At 37.6% G+C, this 24,591-nt stretch overlaps 1 protein-coding gene across 2 annotated transcripts in view; it reads left to right on the forward strand.

The window, feature by feature from the left end:
• Nucleotides 1-24,591, forward strand: part of slc12a2 (solute carrier family 12 member 2) — a 121,032-nt gene that overhangs the window by 78,369 nt on the left and 18,072 nt on the right. Inside the window, exons 16-22 of one of the 2 annotated variants that reach the window (XM_061980730.2) lie at nt 1,802-1,913; nt 6,264-6,404; nt 12,035-12,141; nt 12,576-12,655; nt 12,849-12,992; nt 20,944-20,991; nt 24,014-24,136. In XM_061980730.2, the coding sequence (XP_061836714.1) occupies nt 1,802-1,913; nt 6,264-6,404; nt 12,035-12,141; nt 12,576-12,655; nt 12,849-12,992; nt 20,944-20,991; nt 24,014-24,136 (755 nt within the window). The remainder of the gene's footprint in view (nt 1-1,801; nt 1,914-6,263; nt 6,405-12,034; nt 12,142-12,575; nt 12,656-12,848; nt 12,993-20,943; nt 20,992-24,013; nt 24,137-24,591) is intronic. The other variant, XM_061980731.2, reaches the window with a different exon arrangement.

Raw genomic sequence — 24,591 nt, forward strand, 5'->3', positions numbered from 1 at the left:
GCACGCAAATGACAGCTTGTATGGAACGTTGTTGTGTTATGTCTAGTTTTTTAAGGGCCATTTCACCCAATCAGTAATTACTCTCTCAAAATTAACTTCAATTCATGTCTTTTACTACAGTATATACTGTATTTACTATAAATCTGGTAATACACATGTAAAATAACTTAATAATGTGCATCAGCCTATTTCAGGCAATTGTATTAATTTTTTAGAATGTTTCTCAGCCTAAGATAAATTATTGTTAGTGTATACTATGAAATATTTATTTTATCAATCGTTTTACAGTACGTATTCATGAAATGTACAAGGTAAATATGTGGCAGTGGGAGTCTACAGCAGCACCTTTGGCACATATATCTTGGAATTTTACATTTTTGATGTGAATTTGTTTAGCATGTTTTGAATGTGTTTGTCTCAATTTCAACATCAACTTTCCTGGGGACTGGAGATGGAAATTAGCCATTGGCTATAATCTCACATAGTTACCTGTCAAATGTTCATTATTATGTATGGTCCCTTTTAAATAAACTAAATCTCAAAAATCTAAACAGAGCTGAAAGTAACATGAGTTAGTTTTTAGCATAGACTTAACAAATACATGGAATAGAAACCACTACACACATTACATTGATTCAACAAAAACGTGTTTTTAACACTAAAAAAAAACGTTTGCAGGACTATGCTGAAAATGTAACATATTAATAAACACAGGAAGTTCACATTAATGTAGGAAACATGTTCGATTGACTATACAGTTCTGTATAAACTGAAAAAAGCAATGCAACAATACATACAGGGTAAAGGTGGGCTCTTGTGCCGCTAGTTTAATGCTAACATAGAATGGACAATCCCATTGACAAGCTAACAAAAATTAGCACCGCATTTGCGAAATTGTACAAACTTTTATCAAATGACATTTTAACGAGACAATATTGATCTACAACCGCACATACTTTTCTACTTACAGGCAGTTATTCACCAAACTCCATGCAAACTAATATTGTCAACTAACTTTGTACTATAGGCCAGTGTACTGCTCTGCACTGTGTGCTGACCAACTATGGAAGCCTGTTACTCATGTGTAACATGATTGTATGTAGAGGGCAGCACATATGTCACTACGAAGGCAAGTTTTAGCTTCCTGTCACATCAAATCTTTATAATTAAAAAAAAAAAAAAAGTGTAAACATTATTTTTTTATTTTTTTAATGCTACATTTATTTTGTTTGTGGCGGGTCACACAAATAAATGAATGTTTGGGAAACAGTAATAATATATCAAAAGCTTTAAGTCTAATTTTAGGGATTGGTGGCAGGCAACAACTTGTTTTTTTCCAGCTTTTAAGACTTTATATGAATCTTTTAAATTGCATTCAATACATATACAATCAGATCAGTGTGTAAGTCACTTTGCTAGATATACCGGTAATCAAAATTGTACAGGTAATTTTATTGTGCTTGATACATTTTGTTTTCTAGGGGGTGCAAATGGCACCGATTCGGTGAATGGCTTTTTAGCAGGTTAAAAATTGGAACTATCTGAATGTTAAAACATAAACAGTGTATTTTTGCCATTTATAGTTCCAAAGGTAGCGAAGTAAGCAGCATACCGGTAATAGCTGTTAAACGGGGTCGTCTAAACTCATTCTCGTGACAATCCCGAAGAGCTTAACATATTTGCTTTGATATGTGCTAATCTGCTTCAAGTCTGTTTTTTCCCCGATGAGAGGCTACCGCATGAAATCAAAGTTTATTTATCCCAGTAAAACTGGCACACACTTACCCAATATTCTCTGTAGACCCCAGTGTCTGGTGATGACCGGTTACCCCAACTCCCGTCCAGCTCTGCTGGACCTGGTTCACAGCTTTACGAAGAACGTGGGTCTGATGATCTGTGGTCATGTTCGCACGGTGAGCAAATTTTTATGGCATTCATGCTCAGAGAGGATGAGTCCATTTACTGTATGTATATCCAACACTTACTAGCCTGAGACAGACTGTTTTGCCACAATAATTGATCATATATTGACCAATGACTTTGATGACAATACAATTAATTGTCTGCTTATTAATGATATCATTGACTATCTATCTTAACATCTTAACCAGAAAGAAAGAAATATAATAAACTACAGAAAACTAAGGACAGAGAAATGTTGAATTGAAATAACTGAGGAAATTACCAATGCTATAGATCAGTGGTCCCCAACCTTTTTTGCACCACGGACCATTATTTTCAGGGACCAGCTTTCCACTTGTGCCAGATAAATACAGCAAAAATAAGTGCATAAAAAGTACAACTCACTATAACGCTGAATTAGTGGGAGCCTTGGGCTTGTTTCTTTGTAATGAGATGCAGATGGAAATCAGCCTTTGGCTACAATCTGTCACATTTGTATTTTATATGTTCATTAAAGGGGAACATTATCACCAGACCTATGTAAGCGTCAATATATACCTTGATGTTGCAGAAAAAAGACCATATATTTTTTTAACCGATTTCCCGAACTCTAAATGGGTGAATTTTGACGAATTAAACGCCTTTCTAATATTCGCTCTCGGAGCGATGACGTCACAACGTGATCAAATCAAATCAAATGAACTTTATTTATAAAGCACATTTAAAATTTACCACAGGGGTAGCCAAAGTGCTGTACAATGAGCAGGTTAAAAGATAAAACGAGTACCGAGCAAACACAACACAATAAAAACATAAAAACATAAAAACAGGATCACAGCAGGTGTATTATGGGGCGCCATTGCAGGATGGATATCACTCAGTGATGTCACATCGGGAAGCAATCCGCCATTTTCTCAAACACCGAGTCAAATCAGCTCTGTTATTTTCCGTTTTTTCGACTGTTTTCCGTACCTTGGAGACATCATGCCTCGTCGGTGTGTTGTCGGAGGGTGTAACAACACGAACAGGGACGGATTCAAGTTGCACCAGTGGCCCAAAGATGCGAAAGTGGCAAGAAATTGGACGTTTGTTCTGCACACTTTACCGACGAAAGCTATGCTACGACAGAGATGGCAAGAATGTGTGGATATCCTGCGACACTCAAAGCAGATGCATTTCCAACGATAAAGTCAAAGAAATCTGCCGCCAGGTCCCCATTGAATCTGCCGGAGTGTGTGAGCAATTCAGGGACAAAGGACCTCAGTAGCACGGCAAGCAATGGCGGCAGTTTGTTCCCGCAGACGAGCGAGCTAAACCCCCTGGATGTCTTGGCTCACACCGTCCCTTATGCCACCGAAGATGATCAAGAGAAGAATATCGACCCTAGCTTCCCTGGCCTGCTGACATCAACTCCAAAACTGGACAAATCAGCTTTCAGAAAAAGAGCGCGGATGAGGGTATGTCTACAGAATATATTAATTAATGAAAATTGGGCTGTCTGCACTCTCAAAGTGCATGTTGTTACCAAATGTATTTCATATGCTGTAAACCTAGTTCATAGTTGTTAGTTTCCTTTAATGCCAAATAAACACATACCAATCGTTGGTTAGAAGGCGATCGCCGAATTCGTCCTCACTTTCTCCCGTGTTGCTGGCTGTCGTGTCGTTTTCGTCGGTTTCGCTTGCATACGGTTCAAACCGATATGGCTCAATAGCTTCAGTTTCTTCTTCAATTTCGTTTTCGCTACCTGCCTCCACACTACAACCATCCGTTTCAATACATTCGTAATCTGTTGAATCGCTTAAGCCGCTGAAATCCGAGTCTGAATCCGAGCTAATGTCGCTATAGCTTGCTGTTCTTTCCGCCATGTTTGTTTGTGTTGGCTTCACTATGTGACGTCACAGGAAAATGGACGGGTGTTTATAACGATGGTTAAAATCAGGCACTTTGAAGCTTTTTTTAGGGATATTGCGTGATGGGTAAAATTTTGAAAAAAACTTCGAAAAATATAATAAGCCACTGGGAACTGATTTTTAATGGTTTTAACCATTCTGAAATTGTGATAATGTTCCCCTTTAATGTGCATTGTATCATGCCACAAAGCTATAACAAATATAACAAATGGCAACTTACTATGAGGAGTGTTATTGCACATCTATAAACAAGCTTATTGGTGTGTCTAGTGGGACAGGCGTAAAGGTAAGTGGAAGAAAATGCAGTCTTTAATAAATTATTTAATGTTTCTCTGCAGCCCGGTAGCAAACTCGTCACGGACCGGTACCGGTCCCCGGACCGGTGGTTAGGCACCACTGCTATAGATGACAAAGTGTACAGCAGAAGTATTTTTGGATGTGACAAAAGCATTCCAGACAATTTATCCTAATTTCTTGATTAACAAATTAAAAGAGTGTGGCATTAGGGTGGGGTCATTTTTAACTCGGGGAAAAGCTTAACAAACAGGAAGCAATATGACAATGAGTCATGTGACAGTGCTTGAGGCAGAAATCTCACTCACAAATCAAAACTAATATGTCTTGCAAGCAGCAATACATAAATCAAAATAAAAGCAGCGACCAAAACACACTTATTAATTTAGTGGAGTAAACGTTTTTTTTTTCTTCTTCTCAAAAATACTGAAGTTCCATTAAAACTACTGAGATAAGTACTGATTGATAAATAAGGCCTCAGTGAGTGTGTGGTGCACTTACAAGCTGTATTCACACGGCACTGACACTATGTTACCCGCGTCCCCGAAAGGGACAAGCGGTAGAAAATGGATGGATGGATGGATGACACTATGTTGGTGTTTCATAATGGCGCCATCTGATGGATTAAAAACTCACTACCGTTGACTTGCAAATAAAAAGAATAGGTAGCAAATGTGATTTTTTTTAAACTAATAACTTTGCAGAAATAAATATGAAAAGTCAATTAGCCAAATTGTAAACCGGAAAAAAAGAATGTTTACTTTATTTGGTGCCATAAGATGAAAGTGATCCCACATTTCGGAAGTTTTCCATTTTTTTCCGACTTCTTTAGTATGAATTGTCACTTGTGAGCCTAAAGATGCGCTTCGCCATGAACACAGTTTAGGGCCTCACAGTCCAAAAACACAGCAGCTGTATTTGTCATGTGTTTTTTTCCTAAAGTGACTCACACATAGAGGTTAAGTACAGTATCGTTTTTGATCCATCACAATTGACAAGTACAAATTATCCAAAAAGTTACTGAAGTAAAGGTAGCGTGTTACTATCCACCTTTGCATCAAACATCACTTTTACCTCTAGTAAAGACTGCAGTTAGCGTAGAGGAAGGAGGGGAGGGGAGAACCACGTGGGGGACACCTTTGTACTTTCCCACAAGTTCTTTCTTATATTCAATCAGTCCTTCCAGGAATTGACAATGTCCACAACCACGCAAATTCAACCAACCCTGACAAATTAAGCGCAGCCTTGCAACTTTGTCTGATGCCTGCAATTCGCAGCACATTTTGGCCAATCAGTGCCATTTTCACCAATCAAAATTGTCTGAGCGGCGCTTAAATGTGCACGTTACCTGTCAAACTTGTTTGTTTTTTGTGTAGACGAAGCAGATGTTTGTTTTTTGTGTAGACGAAGCAGAAACAACAACGCATAACAAAATATTAACTTTTTATTGTTGAAACCGCACAATTGTCATCCTTCCCTGTAGCTCAGACCTACTTCCTGTTTGGCGCTAAGCCTTCTGGGTAATGTAGTATATAAACATTTAGCAACACACCTACGTCCTCACTTCCTAGTTTACATGTATTTATATACTGTATTTAGTTAACCTTACACTTAAACATTTAATAATAAATTCATAAAATCACAAGTTGATTTCAGTATTTTAGGCAGCAAAAATCACACAAAAGCCGGCAAAATCCTGGAGGCACTGTTCAATAGTGCTTCTCACCTTCTTTACCAAAGTGCTGTCACTTGCAACTTGCTGACTTTGGCAACTCGGCTTGGTTTTATTTGAAGTCCTACTAAATAAAAAAGCACAGACTGAGTCACCAACAATTATTTGATTGGGCTCTCAATACTTCGAAAACACATGCAGGCTGACAAATTGTTGCATGCAAGACACTGTCCAAAATTTTTGTCGAAAACCAAATCGTGATAAAAAAGTGACGTACCATAAAAACAAAGCACCACGGTACAAGTGAAATAGAGGATGTGCAAAAAAAATAATTATTATTCGGGTAATGTATAAAGAGCTGTCCTACCTTGACTGTGAGCATGAACTGATGACTGATGAAACATCTATCTGAACAGCCCAGTTGCGATCGATTCAGTGCCCTTAGAATGTCTCATACATGATGTGTGTTTGCCGTCCCACAGGGTTACAGAAGGCCTAACTTCAAAGATCTTGCAACAGAGCAATCACGGTATCAGCGGTGGCTGCTGAAGAATGAAACAAAGGCTTTCTATACACCAGTGTTTGCAGACGACATGAGGCAGGGTAGCCAGTTCCTGCTTCAGGTAGGAAGATATTGCCATTAAGGGCCTGTTTACACTATTTATTAACAATTTGTGAAAAACATTGTGCTTATTACTGGTGCAATATGCCCAAAGAGATTGTGATTTGCATACAAGGCTGGTTTCATAGTCTGCGCACAATATTTAATATTCTGCTCTGTAGGGCTTGGCAATATGGTAAAACAAATGATCACGATTAATTTTTTCATATCTTCTAATCACGATTAATATCACATGGAATTTTTTTTTTTTTATTCAAGTCTGATTGTCCCGTGCAGGATTATACCGAATATTGTTTCATCACTACTGTTTACTTTTGCAGTATCTTGAAACAGACATTTTCGCCATGTTTAATTGAGGTAATAACAGCTGACTTTTGTTCATATCGATAATTGTGATTACTTGAGGTGTAACAGTACAGGTAACCCACGCTACGGTCCGTACCTGGTTTTAGGGCCATGGTTTCGCTTCTTTTTCGGTACGTTTTGTGGGGGTAAAAATAAAAACTTTTTTTCCTCTCAAAGTTCTTTTGTTATTTTGCTTGTCATTACAAACTGCATTCTGCAGTAAACAAAGTATCAGTGGTGTACTAAATACTATAAGACTTTTCTTTCAAGTTAACATTTACTAATTAACACTTTCAAATTGTAAATTATTATTTGTGTTCTTTGATTAATTGTATACATCAGTGCTTCTCACCAGTGCTTTAGCAAGCGGTGACCCAGATTGTGGAGGTTGTTTTTTTTAAACTCAAATACTGTAAATTATATTTTATGAAAATACATCAGTGTGTAGTTTGAACTTAAGGTACTGTACAATATTGTGTACCAACACATAAAAAATGTTAAATTATTATTTCAGGAACAAAATGTATTTCATCCACAAACTCAAAAATTATTTGAAGAAAAAGTGTCTGCAAAGTTTTTTAGTACTTCATTTTTCGGAGTATAAGTCGCACCGGCCGAAAATGCATAATAAAAAAGGAAAAAAACATATATAAGTCGCACTGGAGTATAAGTCGCATTTTTGGGGGAAATTTATTTGATAAAACCCAACACCAAGAATAGACATTTGAAAGGCAATTTAAAATAAATAAAGAATAGTGAACAACAGGCTGAATAAGTGTACGTTATATGACGCATAAATAACCAAGTGAGAACGTGCCTGGTATGTTAACGTAACATATTATGGTAAGAGTCATTCAAATAACTATAACATATAGAACATGCTATACGTTTACCAAACAATCTGTCACTCCTAATCGCTAAATCCCATGAAATCTTATACGTCTAGTCTCTTACGTGAATGAGCTAAATAATATTATTTGATATTTTACGGTAATGTGTTAATAATTTCACACATAAGTCGCTCCTGAGTATAAGTCGCACCCCCGGCCAAACTATTAAAAAAAACTGCGACTTATAGTCCGAAAAATACGGTACATGTTTATATCAGAGGGGTTGAATCAGAGCAAACACATAAACAAAAAGTCTAATTCATAAATATTTGTGCGTGTGTATTATATATATATATATATATATATATATGTATATATATATATATAAATAAATATATATATATATATATATATATATATATATATATATTTTTTTTTTTTTTCTTTTTTTTTCTGATTAAATTAGTAGGAGTGTTTATTCGCCCATTTGGGACTAATACAGTAGTTCAGCCACAAAGACAATCTGAGTGCTTGCGGCTGCGAGCTTGCATTTAAAGTAGGATTACCGCACCCACCACAATGTAAGCTGCAGCAGTCAGTGAGACTGAAGTCTGTTGCTGAAGTTGCTGCTCCTTCCCAATGTCTTTCTATTTCTGTGCTCGTGTTAGCCATATTTCTTAATTTTATTCTTCTGGACTGCACTTCCATCTGGGTAAGGGGGAAGAGGCACAACGCTGATTGAACAAAAATTACATCGGCGACGGTGGACAGAGACGGTCGCACACACATACATACATACACACACACACAGACACAAACACATTAATAAACACACACATTCACAGACACACTAGACAATGGTCAATAAAGGCGGATTGTTCCGTGCAGGATTTTTACCAAGCACAGTTGCTTCCCAACTGTTTACTACTGCGGTATCTTCTAAGAGACATTTCCACCATGTTTGATCAAGGTAATATATGCCAACATCTGATCAGCGTAATCAAACTCAAATGAATCACGATCATATAATTGCCCAGCTTTACTGCTCTGCATATATTTCTGTAGAGAATAGGGTTGTCCCAATACAAATAATTTGGTACCAGTACCAAAATGTATATTGATATTTTTTGATACTTTTCAAAACATTTCAAAATAATGGGAACTACAAAAAATGTCAATATATTAGAACATCTTACAATACATTAAACATATGTTTCATATTGCAATTTTAGAAGGTTAAAATAGAAATTAAAAGACATTAAACACATTGGGCTTCTCTTGTTGCACTCAAAGAACAATTTACAATTTTCCATATTACATATAGTCTCCTATAATAAAGGATTAAGTTAGAATACAATAAAAAACTTTATCAGCATTAAATGAAATGCTTCATGATGTATGGCTACCATTCCTGGTCTGTGCTGTAAGAAAAATAAGATAAGCCATGTAGCAGATAAAACACAAATGTAGGAATTTGTTACAAAATTCAGTCGTTTCACTTTAGTTGACACTAATTGGGCAGTTTTAGTTCCGTTGGTATTTGGCATCAAGCCAAGCAGCTGTGTGTGTCTACATATCTACATGTGCACAACAGAGGAGCTTGTTTACTTATGAGAGTAGCGTGTGTGTGTTTGCGAGAATGGCAACGTGTTGGCTGACTGACGTTGTGCAGAGAAGGAGCGCATGCACTGCGCAGTAGAATGATGAACGGGTCCGGTTGTGTCCTGCAAAACTAATAATAAAGCAATTGTCATGGCTCGGCGGCCTCGTCAGTCTAACCCAAAAGCGGAGCTTAGCAGACCCATTGCCAGGTAAAGTGAAGGGTTTTTCCCTCGACGAAAACATCTGCCATGGAGGGAACGTCTGTCCTGTGTTTTTCGACTACGGTCTGCATGGGAGCCGAGCATCTGGAAATGTGTAACAACTACATTATTACCTGTCACTCTTTAAAACTCCTTGTGCAGATCTGAATGCTTATTATTTAAATGTTTACCTAAGCTTGAAGCAAAGGTGGTAATACTCATCGCCACATTTGGTGAGGCGTGTTTTAAAGCAACACTTGCAGCGCGGTGCCTCCCTGTTTAAAGCATCACCTTTATCGTTAGTTTTGAAGCCCAAATACCTCCATATTGCGGTCCACGCACCCTTAACCAGTACAAATTACGTTTTTTGCCATTCATTCTTTCCACAATGTTATTGCTTGTATGCCCTTTGTGCGTGCGTTTTGACACACTCAACATCATGCGCCTCTGCTCTCTAGTCACTGCCACACAGCAGCATAAACGGTACTGGTATTGTACAAAGGTGGTATAGTACCATTTTAATTTGATTAGTACCGTGATACTTTATTAGTACCGGTATACCGTTCAACCCTAGTTGGGAATATGAGATAATGTGTCTCGCTGCTAAGTGTACACCTCACTGGTAATGCATTCAGCAAGCTCATTGTCTTGAACAGAACACCGCTCTGCCATTCATGAATGAATGTTACATACTCACGCACTTCTTCCGGTCTAGAAAACTTGCACATTTGAGGGTTCAGTGGAAAGCAATAACACCAATGTTATTAACACTATAAAACACACTTTGATGTCTGTTTTAAAAGTAAGAGGTAATGAAAAGCTAACATTTATATGTGCAAGGTGGTGAGTTCTCCTTGCATTGGGAAACAATCAAGCTCTTTCTGTGCAAAAATATGCGCTGCCTTCACAAGTACAACACTAAATTGCATTTACACTAGGTAAGAGAGGATGCGCAGACAGTACAGTCCCCAACATAACGCCAGCGTATTATGGATCTTATTAGCTGTTTGCAAACGCCAAATACAGACAGCATGGACTCTGCTAGTAGAGGACGTAACAAAAAAAGTCGCTCCAGCACCCCCCGAGACCCCGAGAGGGACACGCGGTAGGAAATGGAAGGATGGATAATTAGTCGTTGTAAAAAAATACAGATATTAAAAAACAATTTTTTGGCACTTCAGTTTCTATTAGGAGTGTCCTAATACGATACCGATATTGGAGCCTTGAGTGTTGGCCGATAGTAATATTAATCCAATATGATATCAGCACAAATCATAGTACATATTTGCATCATTTTGTAGTAGGATGTTAAAAATCAAAACTCAAAAAACCGTGATTGAAAACTGCATTTTAATAAACTCCTGGAACGGGAAGCCCTTGCGTTACAGATTTAAAATGGAAGGCGATATTCATATTTAAAGTTAGTATTAAAAACTATATGGATCTTAAGAAGTTAGAACAATATTTAATGTTCTTAAGCCAAGAAAATATATTGTGTTTTCGTTTTTTTTCTCTTTATTTTTCCAAATAAAAGTTGTTTAAAAGATTGCAGTGTGTATAAGTACTTTTTTTCAACAATACAGCGATAATAATAACGATAACCATAATAGTTTTGTTCAAAATAACCGTGATTTGAAATGTTCATATCGTGACATAACTACTTGTGTGCTTAATAGAGGACATTGTGATGTGATTTTACATGCAAGCCAATATCATCCAATACTTGTTTTTTTGATGATATTGGACAAATATCAATATCAGATCGAGACACGCCTCGTTTTTTTGCAAATTTTTCTTGTACAAAACACAGAACATGGAATGCAAACATACATACAATGAGACAAGTGCAATTATGCGAAGTTCCCTTTTGGCAATCTTTGAAAACATATTTTCTGTCAAGTTCGATATTAATGTATGTTCATGTCGCTGATTGGCCTTGAATATCGTCCATTTTCTTCTGTTGTCGTTTGAACTCTGACACCTTTAGTCGAACAATCCGAGTTCAATGATTTTGTGTACATGTGTTCTCTTTGCTTCATTTCTTAATTAAAGATCTTTACTAAGTATTTGTATTTTACTTGGAAATGTTCTTCATCTATCTTTAAAATATATGTTCTCTTACACCATTAATGGTAACTTAAGATAGCCGGTTATGTTCTTGGTATATTTTTAGGTTTAAAATAATTTACTTTGAACAAGTAGCAAGCAACCTTTTTAATCTTGTTTAAATCTCTGACTGTAACAGTCCTGTCGTTGGTGTATTTACTCTAAATGAATTTCATACATCAATCAATCAATCAATGTTTATTTATATAGCCCTAAATCACAAGTGTCTCAAAGGGCTGCACAAGCCACAAAGACATCCTCGGTACAGAGCCCACATAAGGGCAAGGAAAAACTCACCCCAGTGGGACGTCGATGACGACTATGAGAAACCTTGGAGAGGACCGCATATGTGGGTAACCCCCCCCCTCTAGGGGATAAATGATTGACACTTTTTAACGGGATATAAGATTTAAAAAATTGTTTATGTCCAGTATCAAATCAAAAAGTAACCCTCGCCTCCAGAGCTCTACAGCAATGAGTACTCCAACTTCTTTGTGGAGTACTCACATGACGGCATTTTCTAAATTCGATTTTTCTCCCTCCTTAAGGCTGCAGGTTTGGGTCGTCTCAGGCCTAATACACTAGTGATGGGCTTCAAGAATGATTGGAGAGATGGTGACATGATGAATGTGGAGATGTACATGAGCATAATCCAGTAAGTTGATCTTTTTTTAAGTTAAAGATTCTAATATTTCATAATATAATGTTTTATATTATTATATAATTTTTACAATATACTTTCTGGCTCAAGCCTATTATATGTTGAATTGAATGTATTGTACATTTGTACATTCTCATTGATGAACTTAAATCTTCATTCATAGTTTAAAAGCTCTATCACTTTAGCTTTCCCCTTGCTTGCTTGCTGTGTGATCTGCATGATGTGTAAAATATACAGGAATGGTAATGTTACTGTAGGTAGTGAGCATTTAGACTAGGTATGTTTAAGGCAGTATGCCCATTTGTGATCTCTGTCATTTAACCAAACTTATTTTATCAGAACAGCCAAAATGCTTTTAATTTTCATTAACGGATCCCTTGCTGATTTGAGTTTGTATTTTGATTGTGATTCCTCTGTCTCTCTCTCAGTGATGCATTTGACTTCCAGTATGGCGCTGTTATCCTCCGATTGAAAGAGGGATTGGATGTTTCACATATACATGGACAAGGTATTACATTTACACACACACTCCGACAATAATGTATCTGCACACCACATATTTTTATTGATGTAACCAAATACACATTGAACATCAAAGTAGCAAAATTGAATGGCTGAGTAGAGTAGGAGTATGAACCAGACATGGTTGATTGAATTAGGAAATAACTCATTGCGGGTCCTTTTAACTTTGTTTCTTACAGACGATTTGCTGTCCTCCCAAGAAAAGTCATCTGGATTGAAAGATGTGATTGTCTCTATTGACACGAGCAAGGACTCTGACGGAGATTCATCGAAGCCTTCCTCCAAAGCCACAAGCCTCCAGAACAGTCCGGCGACACAGAAAGGTAACACCTGGGAATGTTTTCACACTTTGTCATAACCATTGTTTAAAATATTCATTTCAGTTTATTTGGACAGATGTCCTATTTAGAGTAATTTAGTGTGTGTTCCTATGTCAATAATTATCATATTAAGATGGTTGCATAGAAGTCGGACTCCTCTCCAGTTCTCGAGGAGACCTACACATTGTAAATAGACCTTGTGTAACTCAAAAGTGCCAAAATCAAAGACTTACGGCCTCATCTACATCCCAAATAGCAAGTTCTGAATTGCATTTGCAAACAAAAAAATTCCAGGTACTATTACTAGGTGTGTTGCAGATGATCTACTAAGACTGTTTATATGTGATGTGCCCTGTGCCATTCAAAACAAACTCTGACAGAACTTTAGATAAAATGAGGTTATTAGTGAGTCTTGCAACAACAAACTTTCTCCTCATCGGCACACATCAAGTTTTAAATAGCATCTTTAAAGCCAAACATGAGTGTGACGATGGCGTTGCGAGCATGGATGTTACATGGACAGCAAACAGACGACAAAAAACTTTGCTGGCGACAGTTTACCTGCGTTCACCACAGATACATGTAAGTTCAAAAAATTTATTTTCTAAGTGGACAGCCACCGCATGCAGTGTTGCCAAATAGGCCTTGCCAACTTTTTGTAAACAGCTACAAGCGACAAATCTAGCGACTTTTTCCCGGTGTTATTGGACACTTTTTTGTGTTTTGGAGACTGTAAAATGCAGCAGTACTGTCTTCAACGTGCAGTGACGGTTGCTGCTGCGAGCCTCTCCTCCGTTCCAAAGCGCTCACAGGCGGTCAGCTGGTCTTCTGTTGAGGGAACAAACTGCACAGCAGAGACCCTCAAGTAGTGCCAACTCCTCAGTAAGGAAAGTAGCTTTTGGCTGTCCTAGAAGTCATCCCCACAATTATTTGAACTGCAAATTAACTTTCATCTTTTGATTCTTATCTGTTAAATCAATTGTATTTTACATTGTTAAATTTCAATCCGACATTAAAACATGTCAAGACACTTTCTCAAAACAATCACTCACTTTTCCGGCTTCAAAATAGAAGCACTACGCTATACATACGGTTTAAACTACATTTAGGGTTTCTCCTCAATGTGCGGCTTTATATTAGCCGCTAGGGATGTCACGGTATGAAACATTTCTTATCACGGTTATTGTGACCAAAATGATCACGGTTATCAATATTATGGCGGTACTTTTAAATGTGCTCAAAATTTTCAAAAAGTACTGAAATATTTTAACCAAGTTTTATTTAAAAACACAACACATTCAAAATAATTTCCTTTGTAGAAGAAACATTATTGTACATAAAAACAGTTTCATGGACCTCAAGTAGAAATTAATGTGCATTGGGCGCGTACAGCGACTGACAGATGTGTTTTTCGCCGCCTTGCTATGTTTGTTGAGTGAATCTGTGCGTGTTTTTATGCCTGATTTCTTTTAATCTTAAGTGATAAGTGTTTTTAGTCATTGTACTGTACATCCGGAACAATAGAGCTCCTACTTTTCGCTGTTTTGTGGATTTTGACTGGCTTAATTCTCGATTGCGGCGGGGTGTCACTTCCACGTCCAAGAATCCATTACACTCGGGACCTGCTATTGCATCTCAATAACCTGAATCAAATCACGCTGGACGTCCAGCTGCCTGATTTTATCCGGAAGGATTCAAATAATCTGAGCAACAAGTACTTTAATAAAAGGAAGTGTGGCAAAGAGGAGTTGTCAAACTGCAAATGAGGAAACTTGCCGCCCCTGGTTATGGGGAACGTCCAGTCCTTGCGAAATTAACTTGATGAGCTTTAAAGGAAACGCTCGCTTCTTCCAGGACTAAAGAGACTGCTGTGTTATGGCGTTCACAAAGACATGGCTTACCGTGGACGACTCGGACAATGATGTGATCATAGATGGATTTGGCATTCCATTTCGCTTGGATCGTGACCCACAAGCAAACGGGAAATCCTGCACAGGGGGCGTGTGTATCTATGTCAACAAGCGCTACTGCAGTGCTGTCACTGTCAGAGAAAGACTGTGCACACCTGATGTAGAACTTCTGATGGTGTCGCTTGGTCCATTTTATTTACCCTGAGAGTTTCCACAAATAGTTTTAACTGTGTAAATTCACCCTACTAAAGCCACAAGTAGTATAGTGGACATAGTACAAAAACTGCAGTCTCTCTTGCCTAAAGCACCTCATTTTATGCTGGGTGATTTTAATCATGTGTCCCTAAAGAAATCCCTGTCTGTTTTTATCAATATTAACTTGTCCAACCAGACAGAACAAGTCATTAGATCTTTGTTATGGCACAGTAAGAGATGCATATAAATCCACCCCCTTGCCTCCCTTGGGGTATGCAGATCATACTGTGTGATGCTCCTCCCAACATATAAAACGGTATTGAAGAAAGAAAAAATCCAGACCAAAGAAGTTAAAATATGGTCTGAGGATTCCACTGCTTGTCTGCAGGGTTGTTTTGACTGCACCATGTGGGATGTGTTCTCTGACTCTTATAAGGACATTGATGAACTCCCTGATGTCACCTGCTCTTACATTTCCTTCTGCGAGAACTTGATCATCCCAACCAAGACTATTAGGATTTATCCTAATACTAAACCTTGGATGTCTAAATCAGTTAAATCCAATCTTAAGAGGAAGGAAGTAGCATTTGCATATAGAGGCAGCAAAAACGGAACTCAAAGTTGAAACATTAAGGGCTAAACAAAATTATAAAACAAAAATTGAGAATAAATTGGCGGCAGGGAACCTTGCTTCAGCTCGAAAACAATTGCTGGCATTCATCAAAGTAAGAGTAAAAGCAACATTATGATAGAGGGCTACAGATCTAACATTGATTTGGCTAATGCTCTTCATAAATTTTTTTTTTTAGATTTGACCAGCAGCAAGATTTTAATGACAAAATTGAGGATTTGAGACTAAATCTAAAGGATGATCACCACTTCATTATAGAGCAAAGTCATGTGGAAAGGTGTTTACTTTCACTGAAGACTAACAAATGTCCAGGCCCTGATAAAATCAGTGGTATTTTACTTAAGTCATGCGCAAAGCAACTAAGTTTGATATTTTCTTATATTTTTAATCAGTTTTTAAGATTACAGCGTGTTCCAAGTATGTGGAAGCGTGCCACGATTATCCCTGTCCCTAAAAGCAGTTTTGAAAGAATTGTAAAGTTTCATTTTACAACAGAAATCGAGCATATACTCGACCCTATGCAGTTTGCTTATAGGGCACACAGTGGAGTGGTGGATGCTTCAACCACACTTAACATATTAGTTAAACATCTACAGGGAAATAATACCCATGCTAGACTTTTATTTGTTGATTTTTCATCTGCTTTTAACACTATCCAACCTCATACCCTAGCCGAAAGGCTGATCAAGGAATTTAATCTGAGTTTTAATCTGACTGGTTGTATTTTAGATTTTTTAACTACCGTATTTTTCGCAGTTTTTTTCATAGTTTGGCCGGGCTCCAGTGCGACTTATATATGTTTTTTTTATTTCTTTATTATGCATTTTCGGAAGGTGCGACTTATACTGCGGTGCGACTTATACTCCGAAAAATACGGTACTCGATCCCAACAAGTCAAGGTGAATGGTATTGTATATGAGTTGTCACACTCTTCAACTGGCTCACCTCAAAGATGTGTGCTTTCAGCCTTTCTTTTTATCCTGTACACAAACATGTGCCTGAGTAAGCATGCTAACAGGACGCGAGTGAAATTTGCAGATGACACGGTCATTGTCAGTCTTCTTAGCGGAAATGAGTCCAGCCATGGTCCCGTTGTTAGTGAATTTGTCAGCTGGTGTGAGGAATCCTTTTTACAGCTCAACATATCTACAGTAAAACGAGGCAGCACGATGTCACAGGGGTTAGTACATGTACCTCACAATACGAAGGTCCTGGGTTCGATCCCAGGGTTCGTGGTCTTTCTGTGTGGAGTTTGCATGTTCTCCCTGTGACAGCGCGGGTTCCCTCCGGGTACTCCGGCTTCCTCCCACCTCCAAAGACATGCACCTAGGGATAGGTTGATTGGCAACACTAAATTGGCCCTAGTGTGTGAATGTGAGTGTGAATGTTGTCTGTCTATCTGTGTTGGCCCTGCGATGAGGTAGCGACTTGTCCAGGGTGTACCCCGCCTACCGCCCGAATGCACCTGAGATAGGCTCCAGAGACCCCAAAAGGGACAAGCGGTAAAAAATGGGTGGATGGATGGATATCTAAAATGAAGGATATGTTTATTGTTTTAAGAACCCACACTAATGCCAAACCTACTACAGTCATCAAAGGTTAACCTGTAGATGCACCGTAGACTGTGGACAGCTACAGATACTGTACCTTGACATGGTCATAGACTCAAAGCTGACCTTTGAGATGAACTGCGAGGCGATGTGTAAAAAGGGACACCAACGTCTTCATTGCCTGAGGAAACTGTCACGTCTCCACGTAGATAGAACCATGTTGACACTCTTTTATCGGGCATATATTGAATCGATTCTGTCCTTCTCCCTGGTGTCATGGTTTGGTAGTTTGTCCTTGAGAAACAAGTCTGCACTAAATCAAATTGTAAAGTGGGCTACAAAGCTTATTGGTGAGCCACAACGAAACCTATCTGACATCTATGCCACACAGCTGCAGCGCAGGGCAAACTCTATTATTCATCACTGCACCCATCATCTTTTACGCAGTGAATTCCAGCTCCTTCGCTCTGGTCGGCAATTTGCTGTTTCTCTTTGTAGGACTAAACAATATAAGAATACTTTTGTACCTGCTGCCATCACACGCTTCAATAAGGCTATCACATGGGGATTTTATTTATTTATTATGCTATAGCACTTTTATCACAATGATTTTATTGGTTTATTAGGTATTATATTGTTATTGTTGTACAGCGTGCCTGTATACTGGTGATCGTTTGTGTTTTTTTTTTTATGTTTCTATGTTTTATATTGTGTTTACTTGTTTTATTTTGTCTTGACGCTGAATTACAAATGTCTGTACAACTATTTTACCTCGGGGGCCATTAAAGAAACATTTACCTTGACACAAACATTATAAACAAAGTAATATGGCAGAAAAAAAATAACAGATACAAAAAAAAACAATTGTAAGAATTTTGAAAGATGGCACCTGATGAAGACATAGCTGCATTTTTTGTCTATATAATCACGCAGCCACGATTATGGCCAAAATAATAATTAGGATTATTTTTATCAATATTGAAATCACGATTATTGATTATGTAAGGTAAAACAGAGTTGGGGTGGGGTGTGACCGTGACGCCATCATGTAATTTGTAATGTCTAATAAAAAAGCCATAGATGAACGTTATTAATATATGTAAAGACAAATATTAGTTTTTTTTGTTCATTAATAGTATCAACGTGTCATCTTTTTCTCATTACATGATGCCTTTATCTCTATTTTTACATTTTGATAGAGGGAGGTATTTTTTTAAGTTATGTACAATTATATGTACACGTACATGTTGTATCGGGACAGATCCATTAAGAGTTTGAGCAGAAATATGTCTTATAGGAATTAACTATATTCAATAAAACATTAACAAAATACTATTTCACATGAATGGTTTTCGAAGTAATAACTTTGAAATAAAAATAACACAGGCAATGTAAAAAAACATGGTATTTACTTTTTGATATCAATATAAAACACAAAGCAGTTTGGCTAATGAAGATAGTCTTATAAACAAGCTTTGTTCTTCTCTAACAACGCCTTTTAGGTTCAGTGGAACAATTTGGCCAACAAAAATAAACAGGAGCGATACCTCTCACATCTAATACACAATCTTCACAGCCTGCGTTCAATTCGATGAGATGACAAAACATTATAGCTAGTATTGATGTTATTTGAACACTGATAAAAGTTGCAGTTACCGTATTTTTCGGACTATAAGTCGCAGTTTTTTTTCATAGTTTGGCCGGGCTCCAGTGCGACTTATATATTGTTTTTTTCCTTTTTTATTATGCATTTTCGGCGGGTGCGACTTATACTCCGGTGCGACTTATACTCCGAAAAATACGGTAAATAAAGGATGTTTCCTCACGTCATTAACTCTGTCACTGCAGCTGATGGACGCTGTAGTGAGAAAATTCAAGCAACATCGAATTGTTTTCTCCTTCGCTGTATACTTTTAGTGTGAGACAAAAGCGTCTGTCTCCAATATTGTTCACACCTGTCGCCATCTAAAAACAGCACTGCGCACTTAAACGCACGCCGAGACTCCACGGAAATGAAGCGAGGGAACATGAAATTAAAGCAAGCGCTTGGCTCCGTTTACTCCGAGAGGAAATCTCCGTAGCAAAGTCTGTGTAGTTGTTCCGCCATGTTTTTTCAAGCCGAACGTCAGCGCTGCCTTGACTCTGTCACCAGGAAGTAAGCAGTGTTGCCTAAATGCATTAATAAATTACGTTTTTTCGGTAATTAAAAATTTAAACGGTATTACGAACAGTCAGGAATTTTATTGCGGTTTATCATTATACCGTTTACTGTTACATCCCTTAGCCGCCACACCTAACAAAATAAAGTAAATAATGTATTGTAGCATCCAGAAGAAAACAAAGTCTAACTTTCTTTTTAGCTTTTATTGCCAATTTTATGATAACAAGGGGCCCAATTCAAACAAGTATTTCCTCCGTGCACACACGTCTGCCTCCGTGCTTCACTTCAAGACACACAACACTTGCTCCATTCTGCGCAGACACGTAGCATTCACAAACCATGGGAAAAATGACCCTCATAACATACTAACATACACATTAACACCAGCAGGTAGTTACAGTGTGAATGGATATATACAGTGTATTATTTGCGCACTATTGACTAATGATGCACCGAAAATCTAGCTGGAAAAAGACTTACTTTAATCACGGGAACAGTGCTCCTGAAACCGATGTTTTGATGACATAAGTTATACGGGGTTGTCTGGAGCGGAGGCAGCGTGTTTACGCTGTGGACGTACCTTAATATATTTGAGGTATACTCGCGGACAGCGATTTTCACAATTTAAGATGACACTGGCGGCTTTTAATGAGAGAAAGCCTCCCAGCAACGCAAAGCAAGTGTGACGTCATGCTCGCTTTTCGTCACGGACATGGCGCAACAGTATCTAAAGAGAGTCTTTCAACACGAGTACACTATTAAAGACCAGAAATAGATGCTAGATTTTAACAGTGTGTTATGAGTGCTGCTGTTTTGCAGGTTAGCTCTCCACACTCCCCAAACATATGTGCGCTTATTCAACTGTTATTTGTTAAGAATGTTCATTTGTCTTTTGCTTTTGATTACAAAAATGATCATACAAACTGTGTAATGGCATATTTTGCAGACAAAAAGTTACAGGAATGTACACTTGTGCTATAGCACACAACTCATTGTACAAAACGTACATTTTTAAGGTGAACTAATTTTGATCTGTAAAATATAAATAGGCCTACAATATGCTATTATATTATATCATATTATATTTTGCTTGCGTTTAATTTATGTTAAAAAACTATGTTTGTGGTTGCAAAACATGTTTTTCTGTCCTCAAAATCTGTTTTTGATACTTTTAAAAGTCCAGTAAACTTGTTATGATGTCAGCTTAAGGACTGGTGTAATACTGGTGTGGCCACAGTGTGCACGTCTGATGTTTAAATGTGGTCCAAGGAATGGTCAAGGGAGTATGTGTGTTTGCGCACACACATGAATAATTAGGAGGAACATTGCTTGTAAGGATTTTTAAAATCCCTTTTCACACAAAGACTTGATAGTGTATGTTCTCTTTTAAATGACTGGAACTGTATTAATGTATTTATTTAACATTTTACTAGTGTGATCAGTTTAGCACATTTTTGCTTTTTATATTTTTCATTTTTCTCTTTTTTTTTTGTCTCACATTTTCCAGATGATGACGATGATGGCAAAACTCCAACCCAGCCCCTGTTGAAAAAAGGCAGGATATTTATTTAAATGGGTTGCTTTGAATCTTGCTCTCTCTTTCTCAGCATAGTGCTTCCTCGTTTTTTAGTGTTTGTACTTTACCGTCTCTGTGTTTCCTTCCTTCATACTTAACAACTTTTCCTTTAAGTAACTTTTTGATTACCTTATATTGTCTTATCTCTGCTGTCATTTGTTGTTTCCACCTAACAAGCGACTAGCTGTGTTTAATACTGTGTCTTCTCCCGCTATCCAGTTTCTAGCTCAAGCACGGCCTCTTGACTTGTGTGTTGCAGTGCCAAAAACCTAACCTCATTTTTATGTTTGGAGTGTGTGCCAAAATTTGCAGTTGCGGTCAGAAGTTTCCACTCACTTATCGTGAATGTCATGATTGTTGTTTTTGATAAATCACTGAAGGTGTCATCATATCACCCTGAAAAACCAAGAGGTCAAATATATCAAGAAGAGCCCGAAACTCATTTCATTCATGCTAAATTTCATGATGTGTATGGAGACTTCTGATCGCAATGTTTTACAGGTGGTCCTCGTTTTACGAGTTTTTATGGTTACCAACGTACTAGGGTTGTGCGGTATACCGGTATTAGTATAGTACCGCGATACTAATGAATCCTATTCGGTACTATACCGCCTCTGAAAAGTACCGGTCCATCGCCACCCAAATTTTTGGTATCATCCAAAACTAATGTAAAGCATCCAAACAAATAAATAAATAAATAAATGGGTTGTACTTGTATAGCGCTTTTCTACCTTCAAGGTACTCAAAGCGCTTTGACACTACTTCCACATTTACCCATTCACACACACATTCACACACTGATGGAGGGAGCTGCCATGCAAGGCGCTAACCAGCACCCATCAGGAGCAAGGGTGAAGTGTCTTGCTCAGGACACAACGGACATGACGAGGTTGGTACTAGGTGGGGATTGAACAAGCGACCCTCGGGTCGCGCACGGCCACTCTTCAACTGCGCCACGCCGTCCCAACAACAGAATAATACATTATTATTACATTTTAACAGAAGTGTAGATAGAACATGTTAAAAGAGAAAGTAAGCAGATATTAACAGCAAATGAACAAGTAGATTAATAATTCATTTTCTACCACTTGTCCTTAATAATTTTGACAAAATAATAGAATGCAAAATGACACAATATGTTACTCACAATATGTTACTGCATGTCAGCAGACTAAATTAGGAGCCTTTGTTTGCTTACTTACTAATAAAAGACAAGTTGTCTTGTATATTTACTATTTTATTTAAGGACAAACTTGCAATAAGAAACATATGTTTAATGTACCCTAAGATTTTTTGTTATAATAAAGCCAATAATGCAATTTTTTGTGGTGCCCTTTATTAAGAAAAGTATCGAAATAATTTCGGTACCAGTACCAAAATATTGGTATTGGGACAACACTACAACGTACTCATGTTAATTAATTAAACTGCCCCGATACCAAAAAAAGAACTAGTTGCGCGGCTGAAGAGGATGTAGGTGGAGTACTACGTAATCCCGTGTCGCAACACTGAGGAAGGACAATGCTCTTTTTAGAGCAGACGCCGCTGGTAGTAGAGTGAAAAAGAAAGGGAAGGTAAAAACGGTGAAATTTGGCTGAATGCCTGGTCCAATGCTGCAACCATCATAAAGGATTTTCTACTATGAAATGAACAGTAAATACTGAAATAACAGTAATAACTACTCCTCCTCCCAATAAGTCTTGTCATTCCTTGCAATGTCCATTCTAGTGTGCAAGACAAACACAGCCATAAAAGTTTGTATTTAGATCATTTTTATTAGTGTTGTTAAATTCTTGGATTTATTATTTTGTTACCATATTTTAAATGTCCTTTATGTGTTCTGTGTACAACGTGAGTGACTTAAATGTTAATTACCTTCACCAGACGATATACTGTATGTTAGTTAGTTATCAACATAACACCAAAAAGTTGTGAGTGGAATTTCATTAACCTTTCAGGAAATGTCAGAAATTAAATAAACAACTGAGTAGATTTTTGGAAACAACAATACTGAACTTCTCTGTATTTGTATGCGAGCATTCCCACCTCCACCCACAGAGACAGAGTGAATGACTGACAAGATGAATCACTTTGTTTATTTAATTCCGCTAGAGAACCGACATGCCCTTCAGCTGAGACCGATGCAAAGAGTGAACCCTCTTGTTTGCAAGTGACAGACAAACAAAACGAACATGCACAGACCTGGCTTTGTCATTTATACTTTGATTCACTAATGTTAGTTAGCGCCATAGCTCAAACAGTTATGGGAAGATTTTGATTAAACTTTGAAGAAATGTCTAAAATGGGATAAGGAACATTACGTTTTGGGGGTGGAAAAAAAAAAGGACTCTGTGGTATTATGCAATAGGGCATGAAAGAGGTCTCTGCTCTCAAAGTGTTTTTTTTTTTTTAGTTTACTTTTAAATTCCGACTTTTACATTAAAATGTCACTTATCACAGTAAGAACGGTACTTGTTCGTAACCTGAGGACCACCTATATTTCTTACAAATGTCTTAAGTCATTTGTCACTTCTCTTGAATTGATGCATTGTCTGAAAGTCTTTTCCAGGATGGAAATGTGTCTCCTGTTTTGTGTTTGCAGGCTTGCCTTGCTAACTTAAGAGCTCTTAGCACTGTTTATGAATTGTACTGTGCCATTAAATCATTCAACAAATATTTAAAAATCATGGTAATCTAAGAAATGCTCTTTAAAGTAGAAAAATGTAGCTTCTTGTTGTTCTTAAAATTGCTTTCAGAAAACTAAGAGTCTATCAAATCCAAGTACTTTTTTAAGCACAACAGAGCCAGTACGAGTGATGTAAACCGTGGCCGATCGCTTATCGGTCAAGCAGAGTCATCATCATAGCATACAAGAATGGCATTAAAGATTCCAGGACAATATCGACACACGATAGTTAGCTTATGAAATTAATTGACATCTAATTGATCTGTACTTTTGTTTGCATGTGCTTGACATGGTGTTTGGAAACCATCCGTTCAGATAAGAAGAGCATGACAGTACCGCTGAATGTGTGCGACCAGAGACTGCTGGAGGCCAGCCAGCAGTTCCAGAAGAAGCAAGGGAAGGGCACTGTTGATGTATGGTGGCTGTTTGATGATGGAGGTAAGTAGGGCTGGGCGATATGGCCTTTTATTAATATCTCGATATTTTTAGGCCATGTCACGATACACGATATATATCTCGATATTTTGCCTTAGCCTTGAATGAACACTTGATGCATATAATCACAGCAGTATGATGATTATATGTGTCTACATTAAAACATTCTTGTTCATACTTCATTAATATATGCTTATTTTAAACTTTCATGCAGAGAGGGAAATCACAACTAAGTCAATTGACCAAAACTGTATTTATCAAACAGTTATTAAGCAGTGGCACAAACATTCATGTCATTTCCAAAACAGAAAGTGCAAGATTGTCAGAGACATTTTAAATCAAGCTATGAGTGCACTTTTGTACATGATGTCAATAAGATGACATATCAAAACAACACTAAATTAAAGTGCACTTTTTGTACGTAACGCCACTACAATAGTTAGAAACAAATAAAGTGC

The sequence above is a fragment of the Nerophis lumbriciformis genome, linkage group LG20 (assembly GCF_033978685.3).
Source record: "Nerophis lumbriciformis linkage group LG20, RoL_Nlum_v2.1, whole genome shotgun sequence".
Taxonomy (NCBI): Eukaryota; Metazoa; Chordata; class Actinopteri; order Syngnathiformes; family Syngnathidae; genus Nerophis; species Nerophis lumbriciformis.